Genomic DNA, 20,950 nt, shown 5'->3' with positions numbered 1-20,950 from the left:
CTAATCCTCGCTATTTGTGGACTCGCTTTGTTTCGCTGCATTCACATTCTAACATGCTTCTTGTTTTATGTTGCGATATTAGTTTGCTTTCTTCAAAAAACGCAGATCTCTCTGCGCTGAGGAACCTGAATATTCGTTCATACGTCACCTTCGTTTTTTCCCTCCTAAATAATCCGCCTCATCGATTTCTGTGCTTGCACAGTGAGCACACTACACTTCTCTCATATCAGAGTCACAGTGACTAAACATTGGTAAAGTTAGTCTGTCTCGCCTACCCAAGGTCTTGGCTTTGTCGATGTTTTTAGCCATGTTGTACATCCGCTCAGCTGCTGTGCAGCATGGCTGAAAGTAAAAAACAAAAAATGAAAAAATCGCTATGACTTGGTCAGCACTGGTTGCGTTATAGAGCTTTTATTTATTGCTGGCAGGAAGGCATGCGGATGGCATCCCAGAGAAAGGGTGGGAGGGCGTGCAAAATGGAGGGTGTTAAAAAAATAAAGTGCTATGATGTGGCTAGTGGTGTGGGGCAAGGAACAACGTATAGCGGGAGTAGGGACAAGGAGCAACATGGACAGGGGGAGGAAGCCTCTGCGGCGAACAACAGCCCTGTCAGCTGGAGGGAGCAAACAATTATTCAGGCAGCAGAAGGGTGCAAGTACCAACACGGACAGCGGGCGGGCACTACATAAGAGATTGAGGGGGACAGAAACATGTGGGTGAGAAGCAGATGAGTGAGTGACACAGGCTGCCCATGAGGGAAACCGCTTGCTAGCACATGCACTCAAGGAGAGTGTTAGACTTGGCATCCTTGGCGTGGGTTCCCCCTGTATTTTTGCCTTTGCCTCCTATGTTTTTGCTGTGTGTTGGACTTCGTTTTGGTGGTCTAGATGCTTTGGACACTTTGTCACTGCTGTTCAGTGCCAGTGTGCAAGTGCTCCCTTAGTAAATAGTCGTTATGGATTGGTGTTTCCATAATTGGCTTATTTGATTTACTAAAGCAAAAAGAACAATTGATGGACAGAATGCAGAACAATGTCATACATTCACCCCAGTACAGAGATCTGGGCCTAAATCCATCGTTGTTTTGCTCACCATGCCATTCCAGTTTGGACCCAGCCATATGCAAATCAGTCTTGACCCTGCGCCCAATGGGAACAGTCCAGCCCGAACTGCCAGGCGTGGGGGGGGGGGGGGTTTAGTGGGCAAAAGAATGATGGATTTAACCCAGATCCTTGGACTGGGGGTGAATGTTTGCATTGTCTAGCATTCGGTCCATCAATTGTTTCTTTTGCATATGTCATCCTAAGTGGGAAGGGTATGCCCAGACGTGGGTCCCGTGCTCACTTCACCACTGGATTCAAGCCAGCCTGGCTGATGAAGGGTGATTCCCTGAAACCAGTCCCAGGATTCTTGTTTCTGGTCCAGGGAGGACCTGTCTTGGCAGTTCGGGCTGGACTGTTTCCACAAGGAACATTGTCAAGACTGATTTGCATATGGCTGGGTCCAAACTGGGTTGGTGTAGTGAGCAAAAGAATGATGGATTGAACCCAGATCCTTGTGACTGGGGGTGAATGTTTGCATTGTCCAGCATTCCGTCCAGCAATTGTTTCTTTTGCTTATTTGATTTACTAGTCAGTCCCTAGTACAGTGCACTGCGTGTGCCCAAGGCCTGTAAATCAAATGCTGCTAGTGGGCCTGCAGCGCTGGTTGTGCCACCCACATAAGCAGTCTGTAGATGTAACTCAGCCCTGCCATTGCAGTGCCTGTGTGCAGCCTAGTACTGCCATGTTGACTTGGCAAGTGCTCCCACTTGCCAGGCCTTACCCTTCCTTTTCTTACATGTTAGTTACCCCTAAGGTAGGCCCAAGGTACCCCTGTGGGCAGGGTGCAGTGTATGAGAAATGTAGGACATGCCCTTGTGTGTGTGGCATGTCCTGATAGTGAACTACTGCCAATTTTGTTTTTCACTATTGCACGGCTAACTATTCCCATAGGATAGAATGCGGAGTTTGCTTATAACATCTTATAAGCATAACTACCCCTGGGAACAAGGTAGAAAAATAAAGTTTAGTATGCCTGAACTCCGAATGTTAAAATACATCTTTTAGTGAGGGTGATTTCTGTGTTTGAAAATACCACTTTTAGAAAGTAGGATTTTCTTGCTTAGCCATCTAGGATGTGTATTGAGTGTCTGGCTTTGGAGTGACAGGGGCTGGGGATGTGCAGTGGCTCCAGAGAGTCTGGATGAGTCGGGGCTGGGCTGAATTGACCTGGGCTGCATTTAGAGTAGGGGGAGAAGATTTACTTTCACCTGAATGGGCCTGGTCTGCCTTCCACAATTCTGTCTCCACTTCCTGCCAAGAAGCTGCACCAGAGAGGACAGAACTGGTTTTCACTGAGCACAGGGCTTCTCTGCCACCAGAGGACAAAGGATTTTGTAGTATAAATATTGGGGCCCAGACCCCAGACTTTTAGATCACTTCTGGTAATTAAGAGGAACCTTTGCCAAGGAGAAGAGCCGGAGAAGCTGAGGAGTAATACTGCCCCTGTGCTGTTTGCTGTCTGGGGTTGGTCTGCAGTGGCTACTTTATTCGAAGGAAAGGGAAAAGGACTTTGCTGTTTGCTGTGTCTTCTGCTTGAGGAAGATCTGCAAGGGCTTAAAACTGAGCTGTTCTGAAGTCTCAGGGACACAATATTTATATGAAGAATGTAAAAACATTCACTATCTCTATAATTTCTTTCCACATTTCTTTTATATGAATGGTCGACAATTTCATTTTTTTTAAACAATTCAGCACAGACCGATTTTTTTAACATGGACAATGCTAGCTGCTTCTTTCCGATACACATATATATGTATGAGCCCTACGAATTTACCTTACTTGCATACTGGCCTCTCACACCAACATACATACTCATTTATTCAACAAACCTTATCATCCCTCCCAAGATCGCATACAGTATTATGGTCATCAAGGAGACCCCAACAATACAGCCTCCGTGACAGTGTTGTGGGTCAGGTATCTCACATCCAGGTCGACTCAAGTTTCGCTGGGTATTATCCTTTTTGGACCACCTTCTTCAGGACCACTAGTACAACAAAATAAATGCGAGTGGCAGGGGTATAGCTTAAAAATGTAGAAATATTATTTCTGCAAAACAGGAGATTGCCTGTCTGATATAGTTATGTACGGCAAGTCATTCAAATTGTAGACATGCTACACATATCCACGCTGTGCTGATATTCTGCTTGTTCACAACTATCTATCCCAATGCAGATCTTAAGTGAAGTGGCAGAGTCTTTTAGCTGGCCACTAGTTGGACTGTTTTTAGTGTTTACATGGCACCTGTCTAGAGTACTTCATCCGCAGTAATTATTTTCAGACAATTGTATCCCCAACATGTGATCATCCACTGCTGGAGTTATGAGAATTTCCAATTTCAATTCAGACAAAAAAATCATAGGCTTCTCTAAGTCGCGAAGTCCGGATAGACGAGGGCTTCCTCCTTCCTAAGCAGGCGCGGCCCATACTTCAGGGAGCATCAAACACTAGAAGAGGATGTGAAGCCCACCCACGTTAACAAATCAGAAGCAATCAAATAAGAGTGGTGAGGAAGATGAAGCAACAAATGGTAAGCAATGGTTGGGCTCAAAGCCCACTTTAAGCTAACAGAATATCTCACAAGCGACAGCGAATGCGCGGTCTCAGGTGAGACCTAAAAATTGTGTTGAAATAACGTAACTCAAGTAAATGTTACATACTTGAAATAAAAAAAAGTGGAACTTATATTTTTCATGATTAAGAACAATGTATGAAGCAGTTGACTTAATTCTGTTCAAGTTGCTGCATTTTCACAAAGGATTTTGAGGAGACATTTAAAGGCTGGGGGAAAAAGGCCACTAAACCACTAGGAAATATTTGTATTCACTGTTTGGAGGGGAGCGACCCCCCCCCAGCTTTGGACCATTCTCCTCCTCCCATCCCCCCCCCCCCCACCTCTGAGCAAAACAGTGTTTCTCCTATCTGTTGAAGATAGGGCATGTATGCAGTGATTTGCTCTCTCTCCAACCCCTCCCTTCCACAACCCCCCCACCCTCCAAGCCTCCCCCTGCAGATGGGGCAGAAAGCCCACTAGGCCACCAGGGAATTATTTAATTTACTGTTTGGGAAGGGATTGGCCCACTGGGCAAGTTCTAACTCTCCCTCTCCTCCCCTTCCACCCCGAAACAAGCGCTGCACACAACACTTCTTGCCGTCCATGATTGCCAACTGGAGTTTACCATAAATCTGCCCCTATCACATCACTTCTAAAGCCCCAACAATCTTTCTGTCCACCTGGGCCCTAGAGCAACCCCATACCCACAGCAAATGAGAAGAAATTTGCATACATATGGCCCGAGAGTGAGGGTAAATGCAAATTTCCTCTCACTTGCCATGCTGAATGGCTGCACCATTTGGGTTAACGCACGCGACAAGAACGGATCAAACCCGGAATACTCTTGCATGGTTCCTGGTTTGATATTTTCCTATTGCTGGCAGTAGGCCCAGACATTCAAGTGGGGTATTGCTTTTATCCGAAGTGTGGGAGCGTTCGGTGGTAGGAATTTTGTGGTTCTCTGCAGATTCACAGAAATGTGACAGAAGTCCGTAATTATTGACAAAGGTTGAGTTTTGCTGGGCATTTTGGTAAAAAACGTGTTGGGATGCAATCTCACCACCCTGGATTCACCATGGTCTCTAGTTATCTGAAATGTGGGGGTTTAGTACGTTTTTAGGTCTCGCTGAGCCCCAGCGCTTGCTCTGGCTCGAAGAGACATTTTGTATGTGGGATTTTCAAAGTGCTGCTGGCTGGCCTAACGCTTGGGTTCACGCGATCGTGCACGCGCGCAGCCAGCAGCACTTTGAAAACTCGTGTGCGTCATCGCGATCACTTTCGCTTTCAGAGCGATCGCGGTGACGCACGCGCACGCACAACTCCTCCCCCACCACATTTTGCGTCTCCGGCCGCTCGCGCGCGGCCAACGCTTGTTTACTATTTGGTTTGGCCTGGCTTCTTATGCCGATTTTACTTAATTACGCCAAACATCCCATTGGTGGCGATCTTAGATCTGATGCCGCTTTGCCTTTGAGGCAGTGCGGCGCTTTAGCCCTTGCAATTTTCGCATCGAGCAAAACAGTTTTGTGGTAGCAGGCTCTACCGGGCTGTTAGATGACATGCCGCCGATACATAAACATTAAGAGGTCATTGAAGTCTTTACTCGTGTATTTTATTTCCCTGTCCTTTTTTCTCTGTAAGCGCACCGAGGTCGGAGGGTCTTTAGACGCCTGATACAAACCTCAAACTGAATTCGATTATTTTGCAGAAAGCAGCGCGGACAAGTTAGGTCCCGTGTCTGAAGTGCGAGGTTGCAAGCTAGCGATACGGCTGAAATCCAGGCCTCCCCTTACTTCACACGCTGTTTGATCCTCCACAGATCTCTCCTGTTTATCCTCTTCTCACCCTCCTTGAGCACACATTGTCAGCGCTTACAAACATGCCGAGTCCCAAGATTAAAGCACTATTTAGAACATCTGAAATTTGCAATATCAGAATCAAACTCGCTACTGCAGCACCGCGAGCCAAGGACAATACGTCAGCTTTTAATTAAACAAATGATAGGCGGGAACAGGACACAAGGTAAAACAGTCCATATTAAAACTGAATTGTTTACATTAAAAAAGGCGGCTACCTGGCTACCAAGGTAAATTATTAGTGAAGATTGAATAGTAAACAGTAAGATAACTGGACTGGCAGAAATGTACATGGCAGGCGCCCCCCTCCCCCAATACAATTTCCGAATCCGGCCGGGTGCATTTTAGGTGCAGTGTTTCTGCCTCAGTGGGCACTCTTGAATGGGTGGGCACGTCTTGAATGTCTGATCCACACACAGCTCATCTATGGGTTCTCGGTGGGGTACGTGCCCCGCTGCCGCATCTGTGCGAGCGCCTCTGCAGTCACTGGCAGGTTAAAGGGCGAGCAGGGAGGGAAGTGTCCTAGCGTCACCGGGCTGACATAGCAGCAACCGGTCAAAACAAGCATTTGCAATGCAATAGATCTCGCATTTACGCGAGTTTAAGCTATTGGCATTGTAAATGACAATGCCTTATATTTATGTTTCAAAAACGAACAAAAATAAAAGGCATTATTTGCATTGTCAAAAGCTAGACCTATTGCATTGCAAATGCTTGTTCTGGGTTGGGGCTGAGCCCGGGCTTAAAAATCCACAGCAACCCACATTGCCAAAAAGGGTAATTTTTCATGCCAGAAATGTGATGTCACCCCTCTGTGTTCTGGGGATTTTTGAGTCAAGGGCACTAGGCTTAGCCACACACGTGTGGTACTGTTTTTATCGGGAGAAGTGTGGGAGCACAGAATAGTACAACATTTGTTACTACCAATTGGATTTCTCTAAATTTTTTTACCTTCCAAATGGAAGCCAATGTGCTATAAAGAACACATTTTGCAAAATTCCCTCTGACTCATATTGTTGAATGAGTGACCCCAATTTCAGAGGTGTACAAATATGCACTATTCCTAAACTCAATATCTTGTGCACATTTAAAAAATACATAGGTTTCCTTCATATTCATTTTTCATTCATTAAGTTTTACCATATGAAATACTGCTTGGGCAGTACACTATGAAAAATCATTGCAAGTTGCAGCTCGGCTGGTGGCTCTGGGTATTGTGTGTTTTTGGACAACCAACAAATGCGATAATATCCCTGCAACCTGAAGGGTCCGACAGACGTAACTGTATGTTATTTTTTAAATCTTCCATCAGAGCTAACAATTACAGATGAAAAGGTCACCAATTGCTATTTAATTCTACTTGTTGTCATTTTCTTTATTTCAACGACGAGTTTCTTTTGGAAATGAATGAGCGATTTACACAAAAGACCCTTTGATGAATCTGGAATTTTTTCTAGATTACAGAAAATTATAGCATTCTCGGTTTACCTATGGGTTTTGCACCTATTTCCCCCACAACCTGCAAGAAGGTTAAAATTTCAGAAAAGACGAGAAAAGAACACCCTGCAAGAAAAAGGCAAAAACACTGGTTAAAAAAATATTTTCTTTTACAACTCTGCTTGTTTCTGAAAGCTGCAAAGATTGTGATCTTAGCACTTCAAATCTATTATTGGTGCCATTTTTGGAAATTCGATGTATATTTGCTGGCACAGCCCTTTGTCCTACTAAAAAAACACTATTTTGGCTAATTTCTGCTTTCCATCCAGGTAAATCCACAAACCCGGGGTACCATTAGATTCATCAAAATGTGCGACAAAAGACTCAAATCTGGCCTGGATACGTTTTAGTGGAAAAAAGGTATTCAGATTTGCTGGGCACGCCTTTTGGACTGAGTTTGGGAGGCCGGCATTCTGTCGGAGGCGCAGTATGGACTAGGCATGTTATGTTAAGGGGGTTATGTATAGCGCCCGTGTACCCGTAGGTGTCTTGGCGCTGCAAGGGAGGATCAGGAAGGCGGACTAGGTACAAGTGTGGACCTTTATGGTAGAAGAGCCACATTTTCAGTGCTTTCCTAAAATGTTAGAGGGATTGGGAATGCTTTAGTTCTAATGGAAGAGAGTTTCACAGTCTCGTACAGGTCTCAATACCTGTGCCACCCCATCGGGCTAGTTTGAACTTGGGTACTTCGACATTCATTGCTCCAGAAGAGCGTAATGGTCTAGGAGGTGTGTGCCAGCGGAAAGTCTGAGAGCCATTGTACCAGTATCCTAAAGTACCTTTGATGGAGCAATGATGGAGGAATGTTTAAATTTACACCTGCTGATTAGTAAATACACCATTATTAAGCAGGGCTCCATCTGCCTGGCCTTTATGAACCTGTCCTGCGCCTTCAACAGCGTGATGAGGTCTAAACTCTGGGGAAATACTGACTGACATGAGGGTGGATGGTGGTCTAGTTCACTTTCTGACTGCCCTTCATTTTTACTTCTCTGCCCGTTTGGTTTGGCCCCTCAGGAGAGAGGACTGACTGATTCAGGCTAGGGCAAGGGGTATACCAGTGAAGCGTCCTATCCCCCACCTGTTTCTGTTGTACATAAATGGTCTAGGCACCTCTCTGTCTGCTAAAATCTCCGATGCTCCTTCCATTGACAGCAAAAAGCTTCACGTCCTTTTATATGTGGACGATGCTGTTATGTTGTCAAGAACCCCCAATGGCCTAAATTGTGTGTTCCATGAATTTGTTACTTTTATGTTCTCCCTTCGTCTGCTACTAATTGCTCGAAAACCTTTATAATGATGTGCAATCTAAAAATGACCAGGATGCGGGGGATTAAGCTACAAGGTCACACCGGGGCTCTCACCCAGGACTTCTCCTACCTGGCCATTGTTTTTGATGCAAAGGGGAATTGGGGTCTTTGTGTAGCTTAAGTCCACCATAATTGTTTAGGCTCGGAGTATGTTTATAACCTGTCCAGACGTATTGGGGAAAAAACCTGTGGCCCCTTTACTGGAAATGTATAGGAGAAAGTGTCTACCTATTTTAACTTGTGGATCAGGCACCTGGGGCTATATTAATCCGAAAACAATCCAGGGTGTACAAAACAGAGTGTTAAGGAGACTCCTGGGCATCCCACCTACTTGTTCCACCATTATTCTGCACCAGGATCTAGGAATGGATTACGTGGAGGGATCTATTAACCTGGCTACCCTTCTGTTATGGTGCTCAATTTAGAGCAATCCACACGCTGCTTTTAACAGGGAAATCGTTCAGGACTGTTCATCTTGTGAGCGGGGTTTGCATTTTTCCTGGATTAGTTATGTCAAATCTGCCCAGACGGATCTGGGGGAACCCGCAACTTTTTAGGTCTCGGCTCGAAGGCTGCGCTTGCGCAGTCTCGCTCCGAGATTTAATGACTTGGAGAAGAGGGGCTTGAACCCGCCCCTCTTCTCCCCTCTTCTCCATTGGCTGGCCTCTTGAATGCTGGCCAGCCATTGGCGAAGAGGTTCGTCTCTCCGAACAGGCCCCGTCCTTTTCGGATTCGGGGGCGTGTTTTTTGCTACTTTTCTAATTATCTCCTCCAGCCAATGGCAAGAGGAGAGAACAGAAAAACACGCCCCCGAATCCGGAAACGCCGCTGCCTTTATCCGAGGCATTTCTGCTTCACCTCGGAGAAAGGCGGCGGTGTTCATGGCGTCCTCTCCCCCTGCTCTTGGCTCCCGTGTTGGCAGCTGCTCTGGTCTCGTCCCCCCTGACCGAGCCGCATAGGATCCTAAGGTGTCCGTTTTTTTATTATTTAAATTGTTGAAATAACTGAAACTAAAGAGATAGCTCAGTGTTTGTTTGTCCAGCCCTTGGAAAGTCGTGAGTTAGACCTTGACGAACACCTACGTTGTGTATTTAACGTTGCGCAAGTCGTGCTGGCAGAAAGGTGACGCCAGAGACGCAGTGTCGGCTTGGACAGAGTTTCCTTCCGTTATGCTCGTTGTTTTCAAGGCTGCGTGCAAGGCCTTATTACTATGAAAATGATTGCGCGACAAGGTCTGCCCTCGTGCCAGATAAGAGCACACAGAAAAAACAAGCCTGCCGCCTCGATGGCTCCCCTGTACCACTCTGGGCCCTGGCTCTCTGCCTGCCTTCCAAAGCTGAACACGCTAAAAGCGGCTGCCAAGCATGGCAGGCCAAGCTGCTGAGTGCCCGGATGAAGACACATACAGTGTATGACAAAAGTGTGTGGGTTGTCACTTTTTCAATGTTACTGTTGCACAAACGATGAAACTTAGTGTGCACGTGCCTTCTTTAGTCAGTCCTTCTCGAAGTCCAGCTGATGAGGAAACTTAGCTGGATTGTGTGTGTGTTTTTTTATTCATCCGTCAGAAATAGCACCGTTTGCTGGGTAGTGTACTGCTAGGGAGTGAGGGCACGTCCCCTACTCCTTTTGCAAACTAACCGCTGTAGAAGACCAGAGAGGCGGGCCAGTCTCTGAAGAGAGGAATTCATAAGTTAGAAAACCCAAAAGACTCCTACTATAAATGAAAGATCCCCGCTCCCAAAAGATCATAGTCCGCCTCCCTCACTACAACGGTGTAATTCTGAGGCCGCCGTTTGACTCACCGCAGCCCCGTAGCTGTGAGATTTCCTACAATAGCCTTCTGCCCTGCTGGACTGTACTTTCAAGGGCTCGCCTGAGTGATCGCTTTATTGACTCGTGACATGCTAGCTACATGTGTACTGTGTACCTTCCAATCAGCATGCGCGCTGTTCTTTCCTTTTACCAGACACAGGCTGAGGCGAGTGACAGAGGCTGAAATACGTGTCAATCTTTCCTCCACGCCCCAGCCCACCGCTTTCCCCCCACACACATACTGAAAGTGGGCAGCCCAAACAGCCCTTCGTGCACACTACCGAAGGAGCGTAGCACCACACACGTCAGTGAAGCACACAACCACAGTATTCCACACACAACTCGCTGTAGCCATATAACACCACGACATCACAGACACATTAGTGTGTTGCTACTTTTCGTTTATTACGACAGAGATCGATGCAGTCAATGCAATTTGTAGAGAGAAATTCTGCATTCAAAATTGCACAATTTTAGAAAGAGCTCTAACACAGTGACGGTAATTCGAATTTTGAAATGAATATAAAGTATATGGTTTTATTTTAGAGAAAATACCTGAAAATCTTAGTGTTGAACGTCGCAAGTAAGATGAGAGCTAGACGTAGACCGCAAAATTATAAATGAATGCTTTGTCAGTAGGTCTCGGGGAATAATTATATGCGACGCAAATCTGGCAAGGTTGCGTATTAAATATATTTTAAAAAAAATAGTGAGAACAATAATTTCAGCTTGCATTGTAATTTACAGCTAAATCTTTTTCATATTTTCATCTACCAATCGTTCATGTAAACATTTAATTGCGTAACTATTGTACTCTTATTGCTCTAATACAACTACAATCGAAGATGGCCACCAAGAGAGAGAACCTGTCACTAAACTCAGCAAGGCACCGCGTGATTGTGTCTGTATTGTTTATCAGTTCCTATTATGTCTTGACATTTGTATGACAACAATGAGGCAGCTGTGCAGCTTCTGACATTTAGCAATCTTACCTGCGGCGTAGTTGCGGCTCCTTCATGTAGGACACACTGCTTAATTTATGTTACGAATGTATTGTGTTACACAGAACGACCTTAAACCAGCGAGGTTTCAAAGAAATGTGCAGAGTAGGTTTAAGAGAACAGCGTATATGCATTGACCGAAAATTAATAAGCTGCAGAGTTCAGAATTAGAAGCTCACAACCTCACAACTTCACTCTCTCACTCACTACCTCAATCACTCTCTATCTCACTACCTCACTCTTTCTATCTCACTAACTCACTTTCTCTTTCACTACCTCACTCTATCTCACTACTCACTACATCACTCTGTTTCTATCTTAATACCTCACATCATCCCTCACTACCTCACTCTCTTTCACTACCTCACTCTCTTTCACTACCTCAATCTTTCTCTATCTCACAACATCACTCACTGTTTCTATCTCACTACGTCAGAAAATACCTCACTCACTAACTCACTCTTTCACTACCTCACTCTCTACCTCACTCTCTCACTACCTCACTCTCTATTTCAATACCCCAATCTCTATCTCACTACCTCACTCTCTCTCTGCTAATGCAATAGGTATCACATATGTAAAAAAAAAAACTAATGCCAAGAGAAATGACAATGCCATTTATTTAGGGATACAAAAATCATAAAAAAATGAGCAATACCAATAGTTCTACCTAGAATGTTGCCTAGACCATTGCATTGTAAATGCTTGTTTATATACCCAGAAAGAACATCGTCACTTTGGCAGAGAGTTCATTTCTGAAGAGGTTGTCCAAAATTAAGGCCTGCGTTAAAACCTTGTATAAAAATAAACGGCACAATCTCAGTGAGGAGAGTGAGTCATCGAAACCTACTGTCGGGTAATACATTGCTACGCCAAACACACCTGGCATGGCACCGTATTTAGCGTGGACAGACTCCTCATGGGACAGAATACTACTCGCGCGCTTTCATTTGGGCTTTGTGAGGTGGCATTTGGGTTTCCATATGGACAGTTTGACCATTCTAAAATTATGGTGGGCCCATGTCTCGAATTATCACCTCAGAGTCTGTTACATTTCGCATTTTTTCAAAATTTTATTATGAATTTTGTAAACAGTACTTAATCCCCATCATTAGGAAGCGGGCACTCGAAGCTCGGTGGTGGCATTTTAATACATGCAATGGTTGGATTCTCCGTCGAACTGTTAATATATGCTTCCTTTTAAAATGTGCTTACCAGTAGAAACCTAATGCTCTTTTAATTAGAGGCTACTTTGGTGGCCGTAATAAAGATTTTAATGAATGGGTGGAGATTTGCTCTCAAAGTGCCCCAAACATCAAACACAGAACTCTGCATAGGGGCGGCAAAAGCATCAGCCGCAAAGGGGATAAAGGAAGCAATGCCATGAACTCAACAGCAAAGCTACAACATCTCTTGCCCCTTGCAATTTATTATGAAATAATTTTAAAAAACATTAGATAGTGTTCGCGAATGATTGACACCTTCAGGATGTTTGGTGCAATATATTTTATTTACCAAAGATGTCCATGTGAATGGCGTTCAGCTAAAGAAGCCTATAAATGTTTTCAAAAAATTCCACACTGTTCCCCCAACAAAAATATTACCATGATCACCCCGAAGAAGTGTTATAAATATACTGTATTCTGCGGCCTTCTGGGCTGAGAGTTCAGTGTTTACATGCTGATAGCAAAGTGGAATTAAATGGCACAAATGCAGCGGCTAGGTGGCGAATGAGACAAGTGGCGAGTTATTTGCTGCTGACTGGATATTCTGCAATAGATCACAGTGAGTCACATGGTTAGCTGTTTAGCTTCTGTGTTGTGACTAAGGACAGCTTTGTCCAAGATGAGAGAACAGTGTAGTTTTTAAATGTTCGCTCTGTTTTTCGTATACTGAGGATCTATCAATGACTTCAGACTAGAGTGCACTGTTTTATCGAACTATTTTTTTGTATGTGTCAGAGGCAGAGCTGTAGTAAAATTATATTTTCTCTAATCCTGGATACCATCAAGTCAGAGTTATGTACGTTCTCCATTGTTTACTGACCGGTGCCTAGGCCCTCCCAATTCAAACAAAAACGGAAGTAACATAATTCATTTGGTCTTCTGCATTGCTAAGCAGATTAGCGTGTTATTCTTCTGTACGTTAATGAAAACCTCTGCTCGTGTGCAGTACTTTTGTTAAAAATCGTAAAAAAAAATGTTATCAGCTAGGTTTGAGTTGTATGAACAACATGTGTACTTCATATTAGCTACATCCTCGAACCCTGTTTTAAAAGCACCCTCCCGCCTGGCAAGAGTGGTCAAGTGATGTGGAAGGATATGAAATCCAAAAGCTACACGTTGTTAAAAAAAAAAAAAAAAAACTACGATTCCTGTTTAAGGATTGCACGTTTTTGGTGGGGTAAATCAAATGTGCTTGACTTTTCAAGTACTCTGTGCTTCATCTATTATACTTAAAAAAACACTGCATTATTTTTAAATGCCATTCCACGTTGTTTACATATATTGTATCCTGCAAAACCTTTTAATATTTTTGAATTCTTGCTGTTTCTTTCAGAACAAAATTGAACTATAATCCTCCAAAAGATGACGGGTCGATCTACAGGATCGAATTAGAGGGTATTTCTTTTGCCATTATGAAAGAAATACTGGATTACATCTTCAGTGGACAGGTATGTTTCAGTTTAATACAGTCTATTGAAAACAGCGTATATGACTCCGCTTTAAGACACAATTGATGCAAACACTCTATAGAACAAATACATCATAACCACAATGTTAATCATATGAAAATCAGGTGTCTGAACTACCTGTCAACATCTTATGGTGGACCTGTGACCACCGATGGGTGAGATAATCCTCACCTTCTTGCTGTTAATACAATCTTGACTTGTCTTCACAATAGCTTGATAAGTTTACATTGTATGTCTGAACACACATGCTCTTAAAATGCAACTTCAAAGCTTGTTCACCACCCAAGAAGCTATATTCTTAGTAAGCTTGGAAATAATTTTCTGAAAGATCAACTCCATGGACTACTTCTCAGCCTTCATAGGGTCTTCCAGGCAGCTGCCCACCAGGAAGACCTTAGAAGCCACGGCCCCTGTGGTTGAGCAATTACCAAATAAACTGCCCCTTGCATTACCCATCTGACCCCACAGTTCAACGTGAGTCATGATACTGGATGAAAAGGTTTCTTAACCGAAATCAAAATTTGTTTGCTTCCTCTAGGTCGCAATACTCTTGTGACAGCCTCGTACGTGTGGAGTCAAAAGACCATACAAAACTTAGGTTCATCGTGAAAAGTTGGATAAGTGATAGATCGAAAGTTACTCTTGGCCCTCCTGGCAGTCATATGGGGAACGCCATTTGGAATAAAATTACGATGCAAGAAATCGATAGCTCTAACATCTGATACTGTTTTGATTGATAGGAGTCAGAGCAGCATCGTCACTTTGGCAGAGAGTTCATTTCTGAAGAGGTTGTCATTAGCTGGCCATGAAAGGAAGAGATTGAGTACTCCGTTTTCGCCCCATGGGTGGTCCGAGCTGGGAATTGGAGAGTTCACTAACTTGACTATTGGAAGCCTGCACACTAGTGGATGCGCCCTCTCTGAGAAACCATTTACCCCTTGATGGCTCACTGAAATTGCAGATCTGGAAGAATTTAAAGGCTTTAAGCACATGAGTAAAACTAGCACTTGCCTGGATGTTGAGTAGCGAAGAAAGAGGAAGCTCTCGGGGTTCACCTGTGCATATGAGCTGTACCTAGGATGTTGACTGGCTGAATATTTCATGTACCCAAAGGTTTATGGGTTGTACATTTTTTTCAGTGTGTTTGTTTAAGGATACTTTGTAGTGAATAAATGATAAATATTTCATAATCTGAAGCACCACGTCCTGACCTACAATTCCTTAAGACATTAGCACTGTTCAGTATACACTTTACTATGGCTACATACAGGTACTAACTCTACATATTGAGAGCCGTCTGTAGATTTAAAAAAAAAACTTTGCTTGACGGTCTGAGGTGAAACTGTAGTTGAATGCAGAGTGTGGTAAATTGTGCCCGCTTATGATCTACTTTGGGGCTTTGAAAGTTTTTACGTTCTAAAGCACTTCTGATCGGGCAATAAGGAATAGGCTTCACTTGAAGGTTGTACCTTGAAAATGAATGAATGTCCAATTTAATAATATATTTATCTGACAATTTCCAGAAAGCACCACATTCATCTATTTAAAAAAAGAATAGTGTATTCATGTGAAAAAGGTAAAAGTGAAAGAGCCTGTGTTTTGATTCATGCACACTAACCATTCCAGTAGATGTGAGCAACTGGAGCAGATTAGAAAGAGCTGTGCGATAATTTTTATGAATTTGGCTTCCGTCTGTAGCAAGGGGTCTCTGATGTTTAGCATTGCTAATGGCGGCAGGAAAGATTGCCGTTTTTGCACATGTGGCATTGGTGTTGATTTTTTTCAGACCTCTCCGTGCCAATACTACCTTGTCCATTGATTGTGAGCAACTCTGAACTCTTTCTTCTTAGAAATTTGATGACCTGTTCCCTGCAATTTATTTTAAAGTAGATATCAATGATTTGATCCCACTTGACTTCTGGTAAGGGACAATAATATTATATATTCCAATCTTCCCTGATATTCGTTGGTGTTCTGGTAGCATTGCAGCAACAAAGTCCAACACCTCTTCCGCCACAGATATGGTGGTTCTGAATTGTAGGCTATTCATTGATAGTCATAAACTTTTTCCCATTGACACACATTGCTCTCAAAAGTGATATTTTTTTCCCTTTAAATTAAATTTAAATAAATAATCCATATTTGTAAAGCGCGAACATATCGCCCCTTAATGTTCCAAGGCGCTGGGGGCTGTTGGGGAGATTAAGTGAGCTATTGCCCAGAGTCACATGGTCCTGTAGCTGAGCTGCTGCCGGATTGAACCGAGAGCCCTGTGCTACGGAGTCAGCCGCTCTGCCCGCTGCACCCTACCTCTCACCTCATTTCAAGTCTGCATTGCAGCATGCACGTTGCAAATGGGGTTGAAAGTGTATAAAATTAAGGAACAAATGCAGATTGGTAGGCCGACATTAAAGCTGAGAAATGGTTATCCTTCGCTTTAAGATTTTAGGAGCGTACTTACTGATGATGCATCGTACTGGCAGTTACCTCACACAGTCTGTGCTTTTTTCCGGCTTTTGTGAATAGGATCTCAGAACACATGAAGTTTCAACCCTTTTTTGTTAATCTTTCTATCATTTCCTGTTATATTTCACTTTCACTTTCTTAAAAAAAAAATATTTTTATTAGCAGTTATATGTTTACAGTTGTACATATGATCAGGTATATTGCATTCCTTACACATTACTATTCCCCCAGTATATATATTTTTACAGAGTCTTAAATTTGTAATTGCAGTGTGCATGTTAAATATTCAGGACTCCACTCTCTCCAGCAACACTCAACTTTAGTGTCTACTCCTCTCCTGGTTCGCCCTTTACATTGTGATCTGTTCTCCCTGATCTATGTAGCAACATTGTGTACTCAGAGGAGTTAACCTCTATTTGTACTCCAGCTAAGTATCTCATGCTCACTAATATTTCAGTTTCACTTGATATCTTTTAAGTCTTACTACTGAATTAAGTGTTTTTGCCAGTGCCTGACATAATTCTTCGGTCAGAATGACCTCTGTCGTAGAGAAGTACCCCACCTGTTGGAGGAAGAAGGTGGTCTGTCACCCACCCAAGTTCTGTGGGGTGTCTCTCGACTCCACATTCAGTGTAGGAATGTCCTATTTGCCAAAAAAATTCAAAAGGACATTGAAAGACCGGAAATGAATAAGACTCAGAGGGATACTTCAAGGTTTAAAAGGAAAAAGACTTGAGAAACATCATCTCATGCACCCTTTTAGAAGAAGACTGATCCTGTAAAAGACTCCTGAAGCAGGACATCCAAGTAGAGACAGCAGAGTAGTAAGGATACCCACCAACAGCATCTCTCTGTGTCGCTCAAAATCTGCCTCAAAGTTAACAATGTCAGAGCATTGGCTCATCGTTCTAAACAGGTTCAGTGTCATGACACCAAAGAGACCACTCCTCAGAGACCAGACATCTGCCTCCTGATTTTGACATCAAAGACTCACAGTTTAATGGTCACAGTATCACTGTTGATGTCGAAGAGACATCCATCGTCCTCGAAATGGTCGTGCCGGTAAATGTAAAAAAAGCCATCATCGTCTTTGACGTAGAAGTTCCACAATTAGGTGTCACCCTGTTCATCGGCGTTTGCTTGTATGATGATAACAGACACTATCATCGTCTCCGTAGCCTCAGTAAGACCTCTGCACTCCCAAGGCTAACCTCGCCTTATTTGACTTCTTTCTCAAAGAACGTCACTCTGAGGTTCTAAACGTTTTCAATTTTGCCAGCTCCCAAGAAGGGCGACTTACACCAGAATACGTTTCAAGGCCTGTCTGACACCTATAAGTCTACATCCGTATCCACTGCCACAAAGGCCTCCAGGATGCAGCATACCTTTTGAATACCCCTTACCAGAGTAGTTACAGCCATTTTAACTGTCCCCAACTAGAATGTTCTGCAAGATAACTGATCTAAAGAAGTACACGCTTCGAAGGGGAGTGTAGAGTCCTTTATTCCTCACTCCTGTCTCCATCAGCCAACAACTCTGTCACCAACATTCTAATGTCCCCTTCAGGGACTTGGAACATACCATTTACGGTGGGGGTGATACGGGAACATACCAACTAAAGATCACTAGTCATTAACAAGGCAAGGTTTGAATGACGTTAATGCGAATCCATTGACCATGTTGTTGATTTGTTTATTTCTGCAAATAAAAAGATTTAAAAAAAAACAAAAAAAAAAAAAAACAAGGCAAGGTTTGGAAAACAATCGTAACACATCTTCCCCCTTAATGCAAATGAACAAAGTTAAACAATACATAACTAAGCTACAATTCTCTACTTATATTTAATAAAGTCTTTGTGCCACCCCGGGGTTCTGCATGTTCTTCGTGTGACAGGTAACCTCTGGGTGTCAAGGTTTTGTGACATCTCTGCTTGGTCATAAGGTTGGCTGTGTGGGCTTTGCAGTTTCACTAACCTGTCCATGCTCCACATTTGGTCATTATCTAATATGGCTGTGTTGTTTCTTACACCCTTGATGCGCATCGGTCTTGAAAACTTGGTTTCACCGTCGTACCTCCTTGGCACCCTAACACATATCCAGTCTCCCACTTTCCACTGTGGAGCTTTGGTCCCATGTTTGGTGTCATATTGAGCTTTGTACCTACTTTGATGTGCATCAATTTTGTCCCTGAAAGCGTACTTGTCCATTGTGACGTGGGACCGCCTCCTAACCAATACGGGAAGAATTTTGTCCCCGGTTTCCTACCTCTCAGCGCTGAAAAGGAGAAACTCCCGTGACCGAATTAGGAGTGGTGTGATAAGCCCACAACATTTCCTGTAACGCTTGCTCAGTGGGTATTCTATTTATCACCGCCAATTGTATGCACCCTTTAACCATGCCGTTCATTCTTTCCACTAACCCATTTGCCCTGGGACAGTATAGTGCTTTTCTCAAGTGTGTTATGTTAAGTTTACTCAAGAACTCTATCATGGCATGGGATGTGAATTGGACCCCATTGTCCGTTACCATGGAGGACGGTATGCCCTCCTGTGCAAACGTGTCCTTTAGAAACTGAATTACAGATACGGTCGTTATCTGATGGACCATTTTGACCACAGTCCAGTGGGAGTGGAAATCAATCAGAACTAGTGCAAACTGTTTCCCCACCCCCTTGAAGTTGAGGGGACCAATGATGTCTAATGCAACCTTCTCCCATGGTTTATCCGGTACCGCTACAGGGGATAAGGGTGACTTCCTGGTTATTCTGGACTTGTCACTGTTGGAACATGTGACACAATTTTTAACTTTTGCCTCCATTAACGAGTCCATCTTGGGGAACCAATATCTTTCTCGTAACCTTGCCTTCGCTAAGCTCCTGCCCAAATGGCCCTCATGTACAAGGTCAATTATCTTGCCCCTCATAGCCTCTGGTGGAACTATTTTGTCGTTTCTGAATAAGCTTCCTTGATCCACATTAAGCTCAAAACGTATCTCCCAGAACGTTTTTAATTCTGCACTAACCTGATCAGAAGAATCGGGCCAACCCTTTACTGTGTGTTCAATGATCTGTGTCATGTTGTTATCTGAGTTCATGCACTCTAGCCATTCTTGTGTGGTGATGGTGTCTAAACTGAGCTGGAAGACCGGGTACTCAGGAGTCTCAAATTGTTCCTCTTTGTCAATTGGGCTTCTAGACAGTAAATCAGCTGCCGAATTTTGGATACCCGGAACATATCTGACTGTGAAACAGAAACCCTCTAAACCCAGCAAATTTGAAATGTTTTACCCCCCAAAAACAAGCCAATGCTTCTCTTTCCACCACCGAATAGTTCTTTTCAGCTTTGGTAAGTGACCTTGAAACAAACGCGACAATTCTCTCTTTGCCCTCAATTTGCGAGAGCGTTGCTCCTAACCATTTTCCGCTAGCATCCGTAGTAAGGAAGGTTCTGCGGTTGTGTTAAAAGTTACACAAAAACGGAGCAGATAGTATGCCTTCTTTCACTCTCTGAAACGATGTTTCATGTTCCTCTGCCCATTTGAATTGCTTGTTATTCTTTGTGAGGTCCCTCAGGTTGGCAGTTAGATCCGCAAAGTGGTCTACATATTTTGCCATATATTCGGCCAACCCCAAAAATGATTTAAGTTCATCTTTATTCGTAGGTGCAGGCGCGTCTCTTACCGCTTCCACTAGGCAATGTTTAGGTTTGAAACCATCTTTTGAAATACAATGTCCTAAGTATTCCACAGACTCCACGCCAAATTGACATTTCTCTCTTTTCAGTGTAAGTCCTGCATCTCTGAACCTAGACAGGACTTGTCTTAAAACGTTGTCATTTTCTTCCACACTGGCACCATAGACCAGGACATCGTCTTGGAAACAAAGCGTTTTTGGCACCCCTTTTAAAATATGTTGCATAATTCTTTGAAATACCCCTGCCGCAGAGGCCAATCCGAACGGCATGCGACAGAACATGAAGGTGCCCATGGGTGTGGTGAAGGCAGTGAGTTTTTTAGAGTCTGGATGTAACTCCACTTGATGGTATGCCATGGAGAGATCCAGAACACTGAAACATTTAGCTTCGCCCATGGTGCTTAACATCTCGTGGATGCGGGGTAAGGGATGTCTCTCCACTAATATGTTGTTATTTAGATCTCGTAGATCAATGCACATGCGAATGTCCTGACTGTGACCCTTCTTAGCAATGACAATCGGGGCGACCCATTCAGAACAATCCACAGGTTGAATGATGTTAAGATTCTCCAACCTGTCTATCTCTTTCCTCAGAGGTTCCCACATAAGATGTGGAATAGGTCTTGTCTTGTGGACCACCGGTGTAGCATTTTGTTTTAACTGAATTTTGTGCTGAAAGTCTCTAAGCAACCCTAAGGTCTCTGAAAATACTTCTGGAAACTCACTTGCAACGTTTCCGCTCTGACCTGAAGGATTAATTACCAACACTTGTTCTGGATTGTTTGGGTCCAATTTGATTCCTAGCTCTCTTTGATGTTGCCATCCCAGTAGGTTTGACCCATTCTCTAGTACGTAAACCTTTCCTAGTGTACGACGGCCTTTGAAAGAAATAAGTGATTTAAACATTCCTTTCATCGGTATAGGGTTTCTATAATAGCCGCTAGGAGCAATATCCGCTTTTTC

The 20,950-nt window shown here is 43.6% G+C and overlaps 1 protein-coding gene across 1 annotated transcript in view; it reads left to right on the top strand.

The window, feature by feature from the left end:
• The window catches only part of GAN (gigaxonin), a 290,872-nt gene that overhangs the window by 87,568 nt on the left and 182,354 nt on the right, over positions 1 to 20,950 (top strand). The window contains exon 2 of the mRNA XM_085638473.1: positions 13,696 to 13,810. Coding sequence (XP_085494599.1) covers positions 13,696 to 13,810 — 115 coding nt within the window. The remainder of the gene's footprint in view (positions 1 to 13,695; positions 13,811 to 20,950) is intronic.

The sequence above is a fragment of the Triturus cristatus genome, chromosome 12 (assembly GCF_964204655.1).
Source record: "Triturus cristatus chromosome 12, aTriCri1.1, whole genome shotgun sequence".
NCBI lineage: Eukaryota > Metazoa > Chordata > Amphibia > Caudata > Salamandridae > Triturus > Triturus cristatus.
Note: the sequence above shows the minus strand (reverse complement) of the source record. Positions and strands in the feature narration are given on the sequence as shown.